This window comes from Sceloporus occidentalis, unplaced genomic scaffold, assembly GCF_023333645.1.
Source record: "Sceloporus occidentalis isolate IW3139 unplaced genomic scaffold, rSceOcc1.0.p SCAF_3, whole genome shotgun sequence".
In the NCBI taxonomy this organism is placed as follows: domain Eukaryota; kingdom Metazoa; phylum Chordata; class Lepidosauria; order Squamata; family Phrynosomatidae; genus Sceloporus; species Sceloporus occidentalis.
Genome location: NW_028316983.1, coordinates 2,878,341 through 2,897,729, shown reverse-complemented (window position 1 = coordinate 2,897,729; position 19,389 = coordinate 2,878,341). Strand labels below are relative to the sequence as shown.

Here is a 19,389-nt window from a genome sequence, read left to right as displayed (position 1 = left end):
AGGATGAGTAGCTAATACCTGAGGACAGGATTAAAATTCAAAATGACCTTAATAGATTATACTAGATTTTAAAAAGCTGTCAAGATGGATCTCTTCCGGCAAGCCTTTCCTGAATAAAAGTGCCCGGCCACAGAATGACTGTCCCCCACATCATGTATTAGCTCACCGCTCTGTCCTCGTTGTAGATCTCTTTCACATGTATGAGTCTCTCGTTCAGCCATGTGTCCCCCATCCTATATCTATGCATTTCATTTTTCCGCCCTAAGTGCAGTACCTTATATTTCTCCGTGTTGAATTTCATTGTTAGCTTTGGCCCAGCTTTCAAGTCTATTCAGGTCATTTTGAATTTTGATCCTGTCCTCTGGAATATTAGCTATTCCTCCTGATGCTTCTTAGTCATGCTTAAAATGGAGGACATTTTGAAACTTCTCCTGGACAGAAGGTTGGAATGTAGGCCATATCTTGGCAAAGGAGGACCTCTGGTCACTCTGTTTGGGAGACCATGGTTCAAATCCCTGCTGGGCCATGGAAACCCCCTGGCCGATGACCTTGGGAAAAGCACATTCTCTCAGCCTCAGAGGAATGTAAAGGCAAATCCTCTCTGAGCAAATCTTACAGAGAGAAAGCCGGTGATAGGTTTGCCTTAGATCACCATAAATTGGAAAGGACTTGCAGGCATGCGACTAGAACATCCGATGGAGGAAAGAGCTGGAGGAGACTGCGCAAGGAAACAGAATGAGGAACCACAAGGTCTTCTGTGGCTTTGACATTTTCACCCTGAGCTGGCCTGAGAGAGGGGCCAACTTCCTTCCTGCGCTTTCTGCCTGGTGGAGATTAGCACTCAGCACAGGGGGCTCGACTGGCAGCCGGAAAAGGCTAGCAATCTCCCATGTCACCTGGTTGCCTGCATCTAGCCCCCCACCCCACCCCCAATGTGGGTCCAAGACAAGATTTTGTGTTACTTCCAGGAAAACATTAATAAAACTAACACCCAAGTTCCTGGCGCATTGCAGTAGCCCAGCCAGCCATCTCCCTTGGGCAAGAAGCCTACTTGTTCTGGTGGGCTGTGTTCTTTTGCCATGCTAGCCACTGCCTCCATCCCCCATTTCAACACCCAAATCCCTGCGATCTGAACATGCATGCCACACATTTCTTGAAGACTTACTTGTGGTAGAATCATAGAATCATAGAATCGTAGAGTTGGAAGAGACCACAAGGGCCATCCAGTCCAACCTCCTGCCATGCAGGAAATCACAATCAAAGCATCCCCAACAGATGGCCGTCCAGCCTCTGTTTGAAGATCTCTAAGGAAGGAGACTCCAGTACACTTCGAGGGAGTTTGTTCTACTGTCGAACAGCCCTTACTGTCAGGAAGTTCCTCCTAATGTTGAGGTAACCTTAAGGTTCAATTTGTTTGCAGAAAATATCATACGAAGAGCAGGCATAGACTTGGAAAAAGGAGTAAAAATAGAAGGAAGGAATATTAAAAATCTAAGATATGCAGATAACACCATACTACTAGCATAAAACATCACAGACTTGGAACAATTATTAAAGAAGGTGAAAGAAGAAAGTGCAAAGGCAGGCTTACTGTTGAATATAGAGAAAACAAAAATAATGACCACAGAGGACCCGGGTTCCTTGTGACTGGGCAGGCTATAAATAATAATAATAATAATAATTATTATTATTATTATTATTATTTACAACATAGATAATGAGGGAACTGAAATAGTTAAAGAGTTCATATACCTAGGATGAAACACTGACCAGAATGGAGACTGCAGTCAGGAAATTCGAAAAAGACTAGGAATGGGGAGGGCAGCCATGAAAGAACTAGACCAGATCCTAAAGAGTAAAGATATACAACTGAGCATGGAAGTTAGAACTGTCCAAGCCATTGCATTCCTCATCGCATGTACAGATGTGAGAGCAGAACAGTGAAGAAAGCAGATAGGAAGAAAATGAATTCATTGGAGATGTGGTGCTGGAGAAGACTGCTGAGGATACTGTGGATGGCTAAAAAGACAAAGTATGGGTCCTTGAACTTTGGCCACATCATGAGAAGACAAGACTCACTGGAAAAGACAATAATGCTTGGGGGACTGGGGAGGGTCTCCACCAAGTATGTCAGGGTTATTTTAACTGTTGGGGAAATTAGCTTTGCAAGAGGATAGGTAACGATTAGGACCATTTGCACCTATTTACATCAGTAATAACTGAGAACTCTGGGTTTGGGGTGAATCAGGAGGGTTTTAGAGAGCCAGCCTGAGTAACCTTGGGCAAGTCACTCTATCACTCTCAGAGAATGGCAATGGCAAACCCCCTCTGAAGAAACTTGCCAAGAACCCCGGCCCCACATAGGTTAGCCTTCGCATCGCCATAAGTCGTAAATGAAGGCATGCAGTGAGGGTTTTCTTTAGAATACATGCAGAGGGCAATCACACACACACACGATAGCAATCCACAGACACACCATTCAGAGCTAACCAAAATGGAACTATGGGAACAGGATAGTGAAGTTTTTAGGGGTTTGCAGTGGGGTGATAATGAGCTGTCAAATGAGTAGATCACAGAAAGCTGGAGTGGCTCAGACCAGGAGGTCTGAGGGTAGCATAGAATATACATAGAGCACAGAGATGTATTCTGGCTGTGTGTGCAGACTCGGCAAAGCTATTGGGACCCATATTTATACCTAAACTCCTGCCCCAAGTGGTGGGCTATCTTGTCAGGTAGCAAAGGCTGGATGTCCTTTCCTAGGAATGAACAATGGGATTCCAGACTGGTTGATGGCTTTAATTTTTACGTGACAAAACCAGTGATTGGATCAGGATATCCCCAGGATGGATGGACAGGAAGTTTGGTGGGCAGGGAGGTGGCCATACTGCTTTGGGTGCAAAGAGATTCTTTGCCTCAAGGTGCAAGAGGAAACACAGATGACTTGGGTTAAGGAAGAAGCAATTCCCATTACCTAGAAATGCACATGCCTCAGGACACATTCCTTTTCTCTTGAGAACCTGACCTAGTGTTCCTGAAAAATCATCCATCTCTAAAAAACATGTTGTTTCCAGATATGAGATATGAAATATGGGGACCCCAGAAAACAGCGCAGGGTATGCCGGGTGTGATTAACAGGCAAAATGAGGCACTGGTCTCCCAAGTAAAAATTGAGCTCCCTCCATAAAGCTTTCCTTCATTCCCCAAATTTCTAGCATTGCAGAGAGTAAGATCCTGAAAATCGTTTGCACTTAGAACTCTGCTTATCTGCTCTGTTCACGTTCCCTTTGGCCACATTTGCACTGCAAAATTAATAGTTTGATACCACTTTAAGTGCCATGGCTCCATGCCACAGAATCGTGGGATTTGTAGTTTGTTGTGGCACCTGAGCTATCTGATAGAGAAGGTTAAATATCTCAGAAAATTACAAATCCCAAATTCCATCACATGGAGCCATGGCAGTTAAAGTGGTGTCAAACTGCACCATTTCTGCAGTGCAGTTGCAGCCAGAGAAACTCTGCCTGTCCCATTTCTTTGAATGCCTAAGTTCTGGTTAAGTTACTGCACTCTTGGAAATTTGGGGACTGAAAATTTCATTTTGGGGCCAGAATTCTTGTTTGGGGGAGCTAATGCTTAGCTCCTTCTGTCCTGCTGAAAAGTCTCAGTCCAGCTAGAAAGCCACCCTCCCCTTCTTGTGGGGACTTGGGAGAGTCCTTGCAAATTCTTTACAAGAAAAAGGGCTGGTTTTATTTTTCTTTTCCTTCTTTCGGTTTCTTTTTCTGATAGTGGCCCTGCCCAAATCCCCTGGGAATTTTCCACAAGGGTTGCAATGCAAGTCAAATTTTCAGGTATTTGGTGAATGACTTCCTGTTTTGGAAGACCTTTTTGAGTAAGCAGCACTGGCTTTCACAAGTTTTGCTATCTGCCAGCTTCTCAAGAGTATGTCTGATCATCTCAGTGTGGTTTTACAACTGAATTCTGGATATATTTTATTTTTCTGAGGGTTAGAAATCTTTGTCAGGCTGTTTTTATATATTTTTTTAAAAACACATTTTTATACTTCAGGTTTCCTTGTGAGCTTGCCACAAACCAAAGGACTTTAATTCTGTACTTCTACAAGCCTGGCAAGCAAGAACGAATAATTTTGCTTGTTTTCTTACCGCTACGTGAGATTACAATAGGCGCTAGGCACTGGATTACTCTTAATTTGCAAAACATACTCCCAAGGCACATCTCTTCCTCCAGCATGTCCTAGAAAGCCATTATAAAATAGTATAATCTGTTTAATTTGGGAATTTTTCCCCCTCCAAGGGATTGGGAAGTAATTGTGCTGGAGGCACGGAAGGTATTTAAAACATGGGGATGCAAAGTAGAAAATTCAATGAATACAAACGGGAAGTTTCAAGCGTTCCTACATCCAGGGTATTTGAAGGATTTTATCTCTTTAGATAGAGAGCTAGCATGATGTAGTGGTTTAAGCATTGGTCTCCAACCAGCATTCAAATAGCCATTTGGCCATGGAAACTTACTGCATGACCTTAGGCAAGTCACACTCTCTCAGCCTCTGGAGAAGGCAAAGACAAACCTGTTATGAAAAAAATCTTGTCAAGGAACTTGTGTGATAAGCCTGCCCTAAGTCGGAAATATCTTGAAGACACACAACAATAATACACTATATAGTTAGCTTTTGAGTCAGCATGGTGCAAAAGTTTGAGCATTGCACTATGACACTGGAGACCATGGTTCAAACCCCCTTTGGCCATGGAAACCCACTGGGTGACCTTGGGCAAGTCACACTCTCTTGGCTTCAGAGTTAACCCCCCTCTGAGCAAAGAAATCTCTGTGATAAGGGTCACCATAAGTCGGAAACAACTTTAGTGCTATTTAAAAATCTTGTTTCAAGAGAGACCAATGTTTCATTTTTTTCCATTTTATTTTCACTTCCCTCCAACATTAGTCTTTTCCGAGTTCCAACAAACCTTCTACACAGACAACAACACAAATGAGGTTTTTTTACCCCAGGTTTTACAAAACAACTTGCCTCTCGTGGTTTTCAGAAGATAAAAGGACTAGACTGAGATGAGTTGGTTGCATTTCTGGAATTAAAATTCTTGTCTGGCCCCTATGAAATTTTCCTCCAATTTAAGCAGCAGCTCAAAGGGGGAATTAGCTGAGGCACTCCAGACTGGTTTTCATTCTTTCCATCTCATGAAGAAAGCTGTAAAACTGGGGCAGCGTCAGCTCTGAAGGGAGCAAAACACCATTATTACCACCATTACCATCAAATTCTTCATCATCCATGACTAACAAAACAAGAAGCATACGCTTCCATTCAACAAGTTTAGAGAGAGTCATCATGGGTGTATAGGACTCCAAGAAGCCAGGTCTCAAATCCCTGCTCAGCTAAAGAAACCCACTGGACAAGTCACACTCTCTTGGCCTCAGAGGAAAGCAGTGGCAAACGTTCCCTGCCGAAGAAGCCGAAGCTGCACCTCCCCATGCCCTGAAACCCCCCCCCCCCGGTAAATGCTTCTAACTGCACCCTGGGGAGGCATTTTTGTCAGGTTTTGGGGCCCTACTCAGCCATTTTAGGGTCAAGGGAGGCCTTTAAAAATAAAAGCAACAACTAGTGAAAAGAAATCACTTCTGGTTCAAGGCCTCAATTGGGCCTAAAATGTCCAAGAGTCCAAAAAATGTGATGAAAATGCCCTCCATGTCTAGCCAATGAAACTTCAATCTGTTAGGGTGCACCTACACTGTAGAAATATGGCAGTTTGACCCCACTTTAAGTTCTGTAGTGTCACCTTATGCAATCCTAGGATTTGTAGTTTTAGAAGGCCTTTAGCCTTCTCTGCCAGAATGTTGGTGCCTCACCAAACTACAAATCTCAGGATTCAGTAGGATGGAGCCGTGGCCATTAAAGTAGTGTCAAACTGCTTTATTTCTACTATGTAGCAACAGCAATAGCAATAGCAGCTACATCTATATACTGCTTTATACTGAGTCTAGATGCACCCTTACAGTTTGAAGTTTCATTATTATGGAGAGAATTTTCATCACATTTCAGCACTGCATCCTGAGTTGAACAATCCTTAAAAAGGACCAATCACAGAGTTGGAAGAGACCACAAGGGCCATTCAATCCAACCCCTTGAAAGAAAGAAAGAAAGAAAGAAAGAAAGGTAAAAGAGAAAGAGAGAGAGAAAGAGATATTAGATCAATAGATTAGATGGAAGAGATAGACAGACAGACAGACAGATTTAAAGCATTTTGCCAGAGACACAATGTCTTCTTGGGGTGTGTGCAGTTGTCTCCCTCTATTTTCAGTTCAAATTCACTTACCCGTGTACACAGGCTCCATTCGGTTTCCTTTCTTAATCACCAATTTCAGCTGAAAAGAAATAAGTTTTTATTTTAAGTATTCAGTTTAAGCAAAGGACATGGGATTCTCCCAAAATTAGACGTGTTCATTTCTGCAGACAGAAAATCCAGATTCTTTCACCATAAAACATTTCAGACGCCGGTAAATGCAACAACCAGAAGGAGGCTTGGATTCAAGAGTCCTTCCTAGTTAAAGTCAGAGAGCAGAGTTGCCAGAGGGAAAGCTGAAGATTTATTTTTATTTTTAATGCTTGTGCAGAAAAGGGAATTTCAGCAGGCGTTCCTTGCCACACAATCAGCTAAAAAGAAACACCTGCTAAAATTTCCTCTTCTATACAACCATTAGAGTCAGCGTTATGTAGTGGTTTGAGCACTGACTTGGACTCTGAAGACCAGGGTTTGAATCCCAGTTGGGCCACGTAAACCCACAAGGCACACTCTCTCAGCCTCGGGATGGTAATGGCAAACCCCCTCTGAAGAAATCTGCCAAGAAATGTGTCCAGAGAAGGGCGACTGTGTGAAACCTGCCTCTTTATGTTCATGGAATTTTCTGTGTTGCATTCCCATATTTTAAATAACTTTCATGTCTGTAGCACAATTATTTCCCACACGCCTTGGAGGGAAAAAAACCCCAAAGTTGCACAAGTTACATCACCTTATAGTGGTTGCTTTGGGCTGCATCCACACTGCAGAAATAATCCAATTTGACATCACTTTAATTGCCATGGCTCGGTGGTATGGAATTCTGGGATTTATAATAATAATAATAATAATAATAATAATAATAATAATACATTTTATTTATAGACCGCTATTCCGCAATGGATTTGTAGGTTGCTGTGGCACCAGAGCTCGGACAGAGGTGGTGAAATGTCTAACAAAACTACAATTCCCAGAAGCACTGAGCCAGGGCAATTAAAATAGTATCAAGCTGTATTATTGTGTGGATGCAGAGTTACACTACTTTACAGACTGCATCTGCATTGCAGAAATAACACAATTTGACACTGCTTGGAATCCTATGCTATGGAATCCTGGGATTTGTAGTTTTGTGAGCTCTAGGCGCGTTACAAATGGGCCCCTTGAGGCGCCGTCATTACGCGCGAGGGGCAGCGCTTCCTGACGCACCTTGCCCCTTGTGCGTAATGTGTGCGTCAAAATGGCGGTGCCCTATACAGATGTGTGCCGCCATTTTGACGTTGCGGACGCACAGCGTGCAGATATCGCACACCAGAAGTGGTGCCATGAGTGCGCGCCTTGCACCTTGTGGGGCCTCTTCCAGAGCCCAGGAAGAAGCACCATTTTGGCACTTCTTCTTGCTCTGCGAGGGAGCCGCGCGGTTTGGCTGCTGCGGCTCCCTCACGGAGCAACCGGCAGCAGAGCGAGACTGCCCCTTGTGGGCAGTCTGTAACGCGCCGTAGTTAGCCTTCTCTATCAGAGAGCTCTGGTGCCTCAACAAACTACAAATCCCAGGATTCCGTAGCATGGATTCATGGCAATTAAAATGGTGTCAAACTGCATTACTTCTGTGGTCTTAGAGAGCTGGGTATTTTCCACTTGGTGAAGAGAAGACATGATAGCTTAGCTATCTAAAGGGATGTCACATAGAAGATGGAGCAAGCTTGTTTTCTGCTGCTCCAGAGGATAGGAAGCAATAGATTAAAACTTCAAGAAAAGCAAACCTGGCTAAGCATTCGAATGAATGTCCTGGCAGTAAGAACTGTTTATCAGTGGAATAGACTGCATCGAAAGTGGTGGAGTCTCTTTCTTTGGAAGTGTTTATGCAGAGGTTGGATGCAATCTCTCAGAAATGCTTTAGATGTGTATTCCTCCATGGCAGGGGCTGGACTAGATACCCTTGCTGCCCCTTCCCACTGTATGATTATATGGTTTTCCAGTTATTTCCCTCTTCAGCTGCTCATTTCAGGAGAGCCCACTGTCTCCAAAGCAGTGGAAAAACACCCTACAAATCCTGGCTAGCTCTCCAGTTTCCACAGCCCAGGAATGTTAGAGCTGGTCCTACCATAAGGACCAGAAACTTGGCTTTAAGAATCAAAACTAAACCAGAGATTCTCAGAAGGCTGGATGGGGCTAAGATAGCAATTTCTTTGCTTGTCAGGCATGAGTGCCACATACAGCCTGTATCAATGCCTGTTGCATCTTCCTAAGTTTTTTCCCTTGTTAAGAGGATGGCTTACCTGCAAGAAGATGCTGCCCACTTTCTCCAGTTCGCTGCTTCCGGCTGTAACTGTTGGAGAGAAGGAGATAAGCAAAGTGAGACACACAAGGCAGATGCAGAGGGCAAAGTACCAGCGAAGACGTTCCTCTTGCCCAGGTACCATGAGGGTTCTTAGGGCAAAACGTTTGTTGTTGTTGTGCACCTTCAAATCGTTTCTGACTTACGGCGACCCTAAGGTGATCCTATTGTAAGATTTTCATGGCAAGTGTCTTCAGAGGGGTTTGCCACTGTCATCCTCTGAGGTTGAGAGAGTGTGGCTTGGTCAAGGTCACCCAGTGGGTATCATAGCTGAGCCGGGATTCAAACCCTGGCCTCCAAAGTACTAGTCCAATGCCCAAATCATTGCACCATGCTGGCCCTCATCCCTAGAGCGGTAGCATGCAAACAAAACCCATTTTAAAATTTCGGACAATTTAAAATTTAAAATAACCAAGAAACTAAGACTGCATCCGCACTGCAGAAATAATCCAGTTTGACACTGCTTTAATTGCCATGGCGCAGTGCTATGGAATTCTGGGATTTATAGTTTCGTGAGCTATGTAGCCTTCTCTGTCAAAAAGCTCTGGTGCCACAACAAACTACAGATCCCAGATTTCATTGCACTGAGACTTGGCAGTTAAAATGGTGTCAAATTGCATTATTTCTGCAGTGCAGACGCAGCCTAAAAGCATACGAAACCTCTGAGCAAATCAAACCAGGGTGAAAATGCTAAGGCATTTTAAAACTAGGCAGATGTACAGTATCATTCAAAATCCACAAAACCTTTATTGGACAAAACTACTCACCTCCAAACTTCCATTCCATGTCCATGAGCTGGTTGACCATCAGGGTCTGCCCCACAGCCAAGCGCGAGAGGGTGGGAGCGCTTTTCTTCCACTAGGGAAGATCAAAAAACAACAACGTCAAAAACTTTGTTCATGTGGCCATTACACCTAGGTTGATCTGAGTAGCATCAAACTGATTTAAATAACAATTCCAATTCTTAGGACATTGTGGTTTGGTTTGGTTTTTAAGTGCCAGTTTTAATACAGGTGGGAGTCTGCCTTATCTGAAATGACTGGGACCAACAGTGTTTGGGATTTCAGAATTTTTCTGAATTTTTGGACAGGTCACACTCTCTCAGCCTCAGGGAAAGGCAATGGCAAGCCTCCTCTGGACAAATTTTGCCAAGAAAACCCCATGATAGGTTTCTGTTAGGGTCTCCATAGGTTGGAAACAACTTGAAGGCAGGTAGCAACATCAAACTATATTTTTGGGTTTTTTCATTTTAATTTGGGATCTCTGCCAGGAGAAAGGTGGGGAAAAAACTGAACAAACAAATACATGGACAAGGCAAGCATCTTTTGAGTGACTGGGCTGCTGAGAAAATGCATGCCCGCCCGCAGTCCCAAATTCCAGACTGAAAGGAATGCAACTCGTACCTGCTCTTCGAAATAGCTGGCCTTCTCATCACTTAGCCCTGCAGGAGAAATTCAACACAGTTAAACAGGAGAATGGACGGTGGATGCTTCCCAGAATGACCGGAGGCACATGAAAAAGGACCTACCCAAAGTGATAAGATCTTCTCGGACCTGCTCTGCTGACAAAGCTCTCTTCAGGGCACCTAGGACAAATGTTGCAAAAAACGGAAAGAATCAGCAGCAAAACCTGAAGCAGCTACAAAGCAGAATGACACCAAAGGTACAAACAAGGGGTGCATTTACACTGTACAAATAATGCAATTTGACACTGCTTTAACTGCCATGAGTCCATCCTACAGAATCATGGGATTTGCAATTTTGGGAGGCAGTTGACTAATAGACATGTTTCATCTTATCTTCGATTAAATCAGGGTGGGAGCATTGTACCCCTGCAGGGGTGCATCTACACTGTACATTGAGACCACTAACTGCCACAGCTCCATTGTACAGAATCCCAAGATTTGTAGTTTTGTCACGCCCCAACACGCTTTGGCAGAGAAGGCTAAAGATCTCGTTGAACTACAAATCCCAGGATTCCATAGGATGGTGCTGCAGTGCTTAAAGGGGTGTCAAACTGCACTACTTGAAGGCACACAACAACAAAACAAATGGAAACTCCCCATCCCCTGCCCTGGACCCAATGCTGTTTGCTTTCATTGTGCAACTCTTGGCTCCGGCAACCTGAACGGAAGAATACAAGCAAGCTTCTTTTCTGCTGCTCCAGAGACTAGGACACGGAGCAATGGATGCAAACTGCAGGAAAAGAGATTCCACCAATACATTAGGCAGAACCTCCTGAGAGTACGAGCTGTTTGACAGTGGAACACATTGCCTCAGAGTATGGAGGAGTCTCCTTTTTGCAGGTTTTAAAACAGAGATTGGATGGCCATCTGTCACTGGGAGAGTTTTGATGGTGCCTTCCTCCATGGCAGAATGGGGTTGAACTGGACCCAATGCTGTTTGGGGGTCTCTTCCAATTCTAGTATTCTACTGTTCTATGTTGTGTCTTCCTGCATGGCAGAATGGAGTTGGAATGGATAGCCCTTGAGGTCTCTTCCAACTCTATGATTCTAATATGGATCTCTTTTTTGCCAACATGCCTCTCTCTGGCTGGTTTTAGATGGTGAAGCAACACTCCTGAAAAACCTCATGAGCTCAGACTCACCATTTGGCACCAAGAGGAGGCTTTTGACGATGTTCTTCAAAGGACCCAGGCTGATTTTATTTGTAGTGGCAAATTCAGAGAGCTGAGCCAGAAATCTTTCAATCTGTGAAGTAAGAGAAGCAGAAACAGTGAAACATTCCCTTCCTCTTCCATGAACTCACTTTCATGATCCAAGAGGAGCATGTTGTACTCCAGGCGACTTTAGGGGTTCCCAATCTGGGGTGCCCACATTCCTAGAGAATGCAACAAAGATCCTTGGGTGAATCTGGATTCAGTTGACTTTTGCCAATCAAGACAAAATCTAGGAAACACCTGAATCCACCACAGGCAGACCTATGGATCACCAGTCAGCAAGAAAGTTCCATGTTTTGACAACATCATCAATGAGAACCAGGAGCTAAGCAGTAATTGAATTTTATCTTCACAACTGATACCAGTTTTACTGTTTGCAATTTTTTACTGAATAAATTAGAATCTTATTTAGTATAGATTTTGCATTATACACGAACTTAAAAGTTTATTTGGAATTTCAGATATTTTTTACTATAATTGATCATCTGTTTTATTCTGTATACTGTATTTTAATTTTGCACTTTTAGTATTGTATTCTAGTTTCACAGGGTCGCAATGGGCTGACACCAACTCGACGGCAGTTAACAACAAATTCTAGTATTTTATATTGAAGTAGTTATAAATATTTTATTCTGTTGTGAAGTGCCATGTACATCAGTGGCCCTATATAAATAAACAGTGATGACGACGACAATAATAGCAATAATAACAATAATAATTTTTGTGGGTTTTTTGAGCTATGTGGCCATGTGGCCTTCGACTTTACAATAGTAATAATGTTCAAGCTCTCAGACAGAGAAGGCTAAACATCTCACAAAACTACAATTTCCAGAAGCCCACAGCATTAAGCAATGGAATGGCTGTTGTTGTTGTTGTTATGCTTATCTATATCTCACCTTCCTCCCAGTAAAGGGACTCAAGGCGGCTAAAGTTAAAGTGGTGACAAGTGCTGATTATTTGCAGTGCAGATAACAACCCGAGTCTCTCCATCTGCGATGGTGTCTTTCTTTCTTCTTACTACCCTCTGCCTTGCCAAGCATTATGGTCTTTTCTAGCAAGTCATGCCTTCTCTGTATTGTTTTTTTGAAATTATAGAACAAATCCCCAAAGAAATTACAGCCATTTCTTGGAACGATGCTACAAGCAGGGGCTTGTTTTTCATTTTAACTGACGGGGGAAATACTGTACTAATAACCATGAATTATGGCTAGTAATATTAAAAACCTCACCTCTTGTAAACACATAGTTAGACTAGACAGATTTGTACTCCTGAATGTTATTTGACACACATCCCTCTGGACCACTTATTACCTCTTTAGGTTCTTGGAGAAATTGGAAAACCACTTCAGTTAGAGCGGAGAATTGCTGGAAGAAGACAGAATAATTAAATGTCAACCACATGAAACCTGTGGGGGATTTCTTCTTCCTATACCCAGGAAAAATGTGACTTGCAACCCTGAGAATCTCCTATCCAGTGTGGTTGATTATGGTGTTTTGGGAGTCATAGTTCAACCCATCCCAACTTGTCCAAGCTCTGCGTTTTACGAATGCCAAGATCCTTGATTATTCCTCTCTACTCCTCTCAGCATTCAATACTGTATTCAGCTGTCTATGTGTGTGTTGTGTGCCTTCAAATTATTTCTGACCTACGGCAACCCTAAGGTGAACCTATCTTGGGGTTTTCTTGGCAAGATTCATTCAGAGGAGGTTTGCCTTTGCCTTCCCCTGAGGCCGAGAGTGTGTAACTTGCACAAGGCCCCCTAGTGAGTTTCACGGCCAAGTTGAGGATCGAACCCTGGTCTCCAGAGCCATAGTCGAACGCTGAAACCACTAGGCCACACTGGCTCCCAGCTTCTCCTTAAGGGCTGCCATAAATTGGAAACAACCTGAAGGTACACAACAACCACAACAAATTATATACATTTAATCAATATCCATCAGCCCTTTGTTGTTGTGTGCTTTTAAAATTGTGTAAAGTTTCTCAAGTGTTTTTATTTTGTGAGCTGCCTTGGGCCCCTTTTTTGGGAGAGAGGCAGCATAAAAATGAAACAAAATCCAAGTCATTTCAGACTTCATGGCAGCCCTAAGTTGGGGCTCATGGGGTTTTCTCTGTTCAGAGAGGGTTCTGCCTTTGCGTTCCTCTGAGGCTGAGAGGGTTTGACTTGCCCAAGGGCTACCTAGAGGATTTCCATGGCCGAGTGGGGATTCGAACCATGGTCTCCAGAGTTGGGGTCCAAGACTCAAAGCACTATGCCACGCTGGCTCCCTGTCAAGCCTTAATCAATAAAAGAGATGACATTCAAAAGACAGCAGCGTCATTTATTATGGTTTCAGCCTTGCAACTGGACTCAAACCCGGATCCCACACATTTAGACTCCATTATTCAACACATAAAATGGAAAGACCAGCCGATTCAGGAGGTGACTCTGGGAAGCGAGGAAGAAAAGGCCACCTTTCCCCCTGCTCCTCCAGCCAGTCACAAGGGTCTGTGCCATTCACCCCATTGACCCCCTGGTCCTGGGCCGGAGGCACATGGGGGCTGCCTCTCACCCGCTCCTGGAGATGCCACATTGCCTGGGGGCTGTGTGCCAGTCTAGGGTTGGCATCACCCCACATCAGGGGACCTTATGGGGTCTCCTGCCCCACTGAGCTCCTTCTGTCCCACCCCACAGAAGCCCTTTTGGTTTGTACTACACTCATAAATCATCTCTCCTGCAGATCAGGGAATGGAATGGCAATGCTCTTGGGTGCGCCTGCGTGAAGGAAGGGAGGAAGGAAGGAAGGAGGGAGAAAGAGAGAGAGAGAGAAAGGGAAGGAGGGGGAGGAAAGGAAGGAAAGAAGGGAGAGAGGGGGGGAGAGGGAGGTAGAGGGAGGAAGGAGGAGAGGGAGAGGAAGGGAGAAAGAGAAGGAGGGGGAGGGAAGGAAGGAAAGACGAGAGAGAGAGAGGAAGGAAGGAAGGAGGATAGGAAAAAACAAAAAAGAGGAAGGAAGGAAAATGGAGGGAGGGAAGGAAGGAGGGAGGGAGGGAGGAGAGAGAGAGAGGGATGGAAGGTGGGAGGGGAGAAGAAAGAAAGGAGGGAGGGAGTGAGGAAAAAGGAAAGGAGGAAGGAAAGGAAGAGACAGAAGAAAGAAGAGAAGGGAGGGAGGGAGGAAGGGGCCAAGGAGTGAAGGAGGAATGGAGAGAAGGGGTGGCTGCTGCTGCTGCTGCTGCTGCTGGGGCCCTGGCTGCCTTCTTCCTCTCCGGGCTCCGACCTGGGCGCTGAGGCGGTTGAGCTGCTGGAGGTCGGCGGCGGCGGCGGCGGCGGGGAGGCTGTCGGTGGGCGCCTGGCCCGGAGGAGGGGAGCCCCCGAGGCCCATCGGCGCCAGGGCCGACACTACTAGGCCCAGAGCCTGCCTCCCGCCCTGCCTTCCTCCCTTGGCGCGGCCTGGCGATCGCCAAAGAGGAGGAGGAGGAGGAGGCCTGCTTCTTCTTCTTCTTCTTCCCGCCTCTCTCTCGGCTGCCTTTCCCCTCAGGACTGGGAGGCCTAGGACTCGGGCAGCTACGAAGCCCAGCCCTCCTCCGTCCGGGGCAAAAAGGAGGACCTTTCCCCAGGAAAACGCTCCGTTGTTTCTTATTAGCCTTAGGCTTGATTTCTCTTGTTCTCTGCCGCCTTTCTCCCAGAAAAGGGGGGGGGGCGAGGCGTCTCACAAGACAAAACGACAACAGCATTTAGTCATATTATAAACACATATATAAATATAATAGGAATAAGAAAAAGAGTAATAAAATCCACTGGATGGAACAAATCTGTGAAGAAAACCCTTTGGACTGAATTCATTTCTTACTTATTTACTACATTATTACCATTTATTACGGCATTTGTTTACTATATTAACTTATATCCCGCTTTTCTCCCAAAATTGGGAACCAAAGCAGCTTACGGCCCCCAAAAACCAAACTCAGGAGATACTAAGGACCCACAACAACGACAACAACAGCAGCAGCAGCAACAACAACAACAACACATTGTATTTAAGGAGAGTGGGTTTTGCTATACATGGGGAATCCTGGAAGCAAACCCCAGTGGATACCAAGGGCCCACAACAGCAACAACAACAACACAACCCCTTGTGAAGTCTGAGGCCTTCGTGGCCGATGGCATCCCTAGTTTTTGTGGGTTTTTCAGACTATGAGGCCATGTTCTAGAAGGGTCTTATTCCTGATGTTTCGCCAGCATCTGTGGCTGGCATCTTCGGAGAATGCATTGTATACAACCCATTGTATTTAATGAGAGTTCATTATCCACAGATGTTGGTATCCATGGGGGGTCCTGGAACCAATAGCAAGGGCCCACTGCAATATTAATAATAATAATAATAGCACCACCCCATTGTATTGTATTATACACCCATTGTATATAATGGGACTTGAGCATCCATGGATGTCAGTATCCACAGGGGGTCCTGGAACCAAATCTCAGTGGATTCCAAGGGGCCACTGTATCTTTTGTCTTGATAATGACATTTAAAGCTTATTTCCTGGACTTCCAGAATCTCCCAGGATCCACATGACTAAAAGGAGGAGGAACCTGCCTGCATGGATAGCCCTCCATACCATATTAACTCAACAACAACAAGGACATCTTGAGAAAGTGCAGGCCTGGGACTAACACAGTCCTTTTATAATCCCCCCCTTGTATGATTTTAACCCCTTTCTCTGCTGAAGAAGCCAGTGGTGCTTCGAAAGCTTGCAATACGCATCCTGTGCATTTTGGTTGGTCCAATAAAAGTATCAGTGTTTGTGGATTTTGGATGTTGTAGTTTGTTGTTCTGCGCATTCAAGTCATTTCAGACTTATGGTGACACAGCTATCACTGGGTTTTCTTGTCAAGATTTGCTCAGAGGAGTAAAGCAGTGTCAAAACTGCATTAATTCTGTAGTGTGGAAGCAGCATATTCAGAATGGACTGAGCATCCAGCCCCTTGCTTTTGGGGGGCTTACATCTGAGTAATCCCACTGGAAGACAGCAGAAGCTGGAAAAAGACTCCTTTGGGAGAAGACCAGAAGGCCAGCCGATCTGTCAGGCTTTTTAGTGTATATTTATTTGTTTATCTGGCTTTAAATGCTGCTTTCCTCCCAGAATTAGGATGCCAGGTAGCTTCCAAAATGCAATATAAATTAACACACATTTGGTTCTTTTAAGTTATTAGAACACCAATGATTTTTTGAAGAAAAGTACAACTTTAATAAATTAGCAGCAAAATATTTCAATTTCCAGAATTAACCCCATCATCCACAACCAGCATGGCCAATGTGAATTGCAGTTGCACTTGGACTGGCTCGCTTTCTCTCAGCTGGCATTCAGAGGCCTGGACATGTTCCCTTTTGGACTACAAGTCCCACAATCTCCAAACCAACAAAGTCATTACTGTACTTCTTTGGTAAAGGGAAGGTAAAGAGGTGATATGATAGCCCTGTTTAAATATTTGAAGGGATGTCATATTGAGGAGGGAGTAAGCTTGTTTTCTGCTGTTCCAGAGACTAGGACACAATGGAGCAATGGATGCAAGCTCCAGGAAAAGAGATTCCAGCTCAACATTAGGAGGAACTTTCTGACAGTAAGACAGTGAGAATTTCCTTGCTGAACATGAGCTAGCAGTGTGATGTGGCAGCTAAAAAAGCCAATGTGGTTTTAGGTTGCATCAATAGGAGTACAGACAGCCCTCTGTATCCACAAATGCAACCGTCCACAGCTTGGATATATATATATATATATATATATATATATATATTAAAAATATAATTTCAAAAACGCAAACCTTGATTTTTACATTTTATACGTTGTGCTTTCAATCTGTTTCCAACTTATGGCGACCCTCAGGTGAACCTATCTGAGTTTTCTTGCCAAGATTTGTTCCGAGGAGGTTTGCCATTGCCTTCCCCTGAGGCTGAGAGAGTGTGACTTGCCCAAGGTCACCCAGTGGGTTTCATGGCCAAGTGGAGACTCAAAAACCCTGGTATCAAGAGTCATGGTCCAGCACTCAAGCTATTGAGCCACACTGGCTCAGCAGCAAAAAAAGGCCAATGGGATTTTAGGCTGTATTAAGAGGAGTATAGTAAGCCCTCCATATCTCCAGATTCTCTATCCACAGATTCAACCATCCATGGCTTGAAATTTTATATATATATATATATGTGTGTGTGTGTGTATCCCCAAAATGCAAACTTTGATTTTGCCATTTGATAGAAGGGACACCATTTTACTGTGTCATTGTATTTAATAGGACTTGAGCATCCACAGATTTGGAAGCAAACCCCAGTGGAGAGCAAGGGCCCACTATATAATGTTTAGCTCAAGGGAAGTAATAACACCCCTCTATTCTTGTTTGGCCAAACCTCCTCTGAAATACTAGGTCCAGTTCTGATCATCCGCCAAGAAGGATATCAAGATGCTGGAATGTATCCAGAAGAGAATGAGCAAGAAAACCAAGCCTCTAGGAAACACACTATGAAGATTGTAAGCCTGAGGGCAGGGAACCGTCCAGTTAAAAAGACTGTATGTACAGCGCTGTGTAAATTTACAGCGCTTTATAAATAAAGGTTAATAATAATAATAATAATAATAACAACAAGATCTGCCATATTAACATTACGGGAATTTTCCGGGAATTTTGACTGAATATTTGGTGTGATGTGGGGGGATTCGGTGTGCTTTGGTCAAACGCACCAGGAAATATCTTTGAGGCTTGTTGGCAACACTGCGGGCCCTTAACCTTCTCTTTTCCAGGCTAAACATCCCCTGCCCCCTAAGTCTCTCTTCATAGGGCTTTAGGGTTTCCAGAACCTTCACCATTTTGGTTGCCCTTCTTTGAATATGTTCCACCTTGTCCACATCCTTCTTGTGATGAATTTGTGATGTTCAGATTCCAGGTGAGGTCTGACCAAAACAGCTTAGAGTGGTACTATTGTTTCCCAGATCTGGACACTGTATTCCTGTTGATGCATCCTGGAAGTGGTAGGGACAAAAAAGGGGAGTCATTTCCCTTCCAAATGCAAATTCTGGCCAGGTGAAATTTTCCTTCCTTCTTCAGATTTTTAGCAGTGCTGAGAGTGAGACATTGACAACGTCTTTACTTGCTGTGTCCGCATTCCCTTGGCATCACCATGCCTGCCTCTTTCCTTGCCTAAACTGTATTCCTAAATGCTCAGCTGACATTTTAAGCATATCCGGGGGTAGCTGTGTTGGCCATACAACTGTTTTGTTGGATTTGGGATATTACTGTACACTGAAGTTTTAACTTGCTGTCACTCTAGTTATTTGAGTGGTTGTTGTGGCTGTATTCCCTATGCTGCCCCTAAGGTGACCCTTTGGGTGAGACGGTGGAGAGTGCGTGAGTGACCCATGGTCGCCCAGTGGGTTTCCATGGCCATCTGGGGATTCGAACCCTGGTCTCCAGAGTCATAGTCCAAGGCTCACGCTGCCCATTATTTGGTTAGAAAGGACTTCTGCACACAGTGCAGCCAAACAACGTAATTCCCTGCCTCAAGATACAGTGATGGCTACCAACTTGGTCAGCTTTAAAAGAGGATTTGGGAAATTCACATGAGATTTAGGAAATGAACACACACTGGCCCCAGAAATTTGGGGACTGGAGCAATATTTCTGGGGGTTTCCCCTACGTTTTAGGAGGGCAGTGCCCCTATTCGCCTCCCCCATTGCTACACTGCTGGTCCAGATATAAATAAACCAAAAAGGTAGCTAAAATAGATGAGTGCAAGGAAGGATGGATCTGGAAGTTTTGGCCCCCCTTGCACCTGAAGGGAGAGGCCTGGAGCAATGGCCTGGATATTGCACATTCAAATGTGGAAAGATATTTCCAGGAACCCTTACATATTTAAATCTCCCTTTTCCCAGAGGTGATGCTGCAGGAAATCACCCTCCAAAAGGCCTTTTGGGGGTCGCAATTTTAATATCAATGCGCAGCCCAATGGGACCATTACTGGTAAGGAGGTGGGAATGAAATGAGCAAGCCAGCCTTAAGCCTTTTGCAAGGAAGGAAAATTAAGAAAATATTGGCTTTGTCTCCCTAAGCCTGG

The 19,389-nt window shown here is 44.4% G+C and overlaps 1 protein-coding gene across 3 annotated transcripts; it reads right to left on the bottom strand.

Annotated features, from left to right (window-relative positions):
- Nucleotides 1-4,911: 4,911 nt before the first annotated feature.
- COMMD7 (COMM domain containing 7) lies at nt 4,912-14,771 on the bottom strand. Of its 3 annotated transcripts, none has more exons than XM_089513432.1 (9): nt 14,566-14,771; nt 12,625-12,678; nt 11,242-11,344; nt 10,163-10,219; nt 10,038-10,075; nt 9,402-9,492; nt 8,576-8,625; nt 6,339-6,387; nt 4,912-5,240 (listed from the first exon to the last, which is right to left on the bottom strand). In XM_089513432.1, the coding sequence occupies exons 1-9, from the start codon at nt 14,668-14,670 to the stop codon at nt 5,164-5,166; spliced, it is 624 nt and encodes a 207-aa protein (XP_089369558.1). In that variant the 5' UTR covers nt 14,671-14,771; the 3' UTR covers nt 4,912-5,163. The 3 variants fall into 3 exon arrangements, with proteins under 3 accessions (XP_089369558.1, XP_089369559.1, XP_089369560.1); XM_089513433.1 differs by lacking the exon at nt 14,566-14,771 and adding an exon at nt 13,864-14,441; XM_089513434.1 differs by lacking the exon at nt 14,566-14,771 and having other exon boundaries at nt 12,543-12,629.
- Between the last annotated feature and the right edge of the window lie 4,618 nt (nt 14,772-19,389).

Bases quoted from the DNA above. Each gene is read 5' to 3' on its own strand.
- COMMD7 (XM_089513432.1), bottom strand. From the start codon at position 14,670: ATGGGCCTCGGGGGCTCCCCTCCTCCGGGCCAGGCGCCCACCGACAGC. The intron at 9,493-10,037 runs GTACGAGTTGCA...GATCTTCCCTAG, and splicing joins CCAGCTATTTCGAAGAGCAG to TGGAAGAAAAGCGCTCCCAC. The intron at 5,241-6,338 runs GTAAGTGAATTT...TGCTCCCTTCAG, and splicing joins AATGGAGCCTGTGTACACGG to AGCTGACGCTGCCCCAGTTT.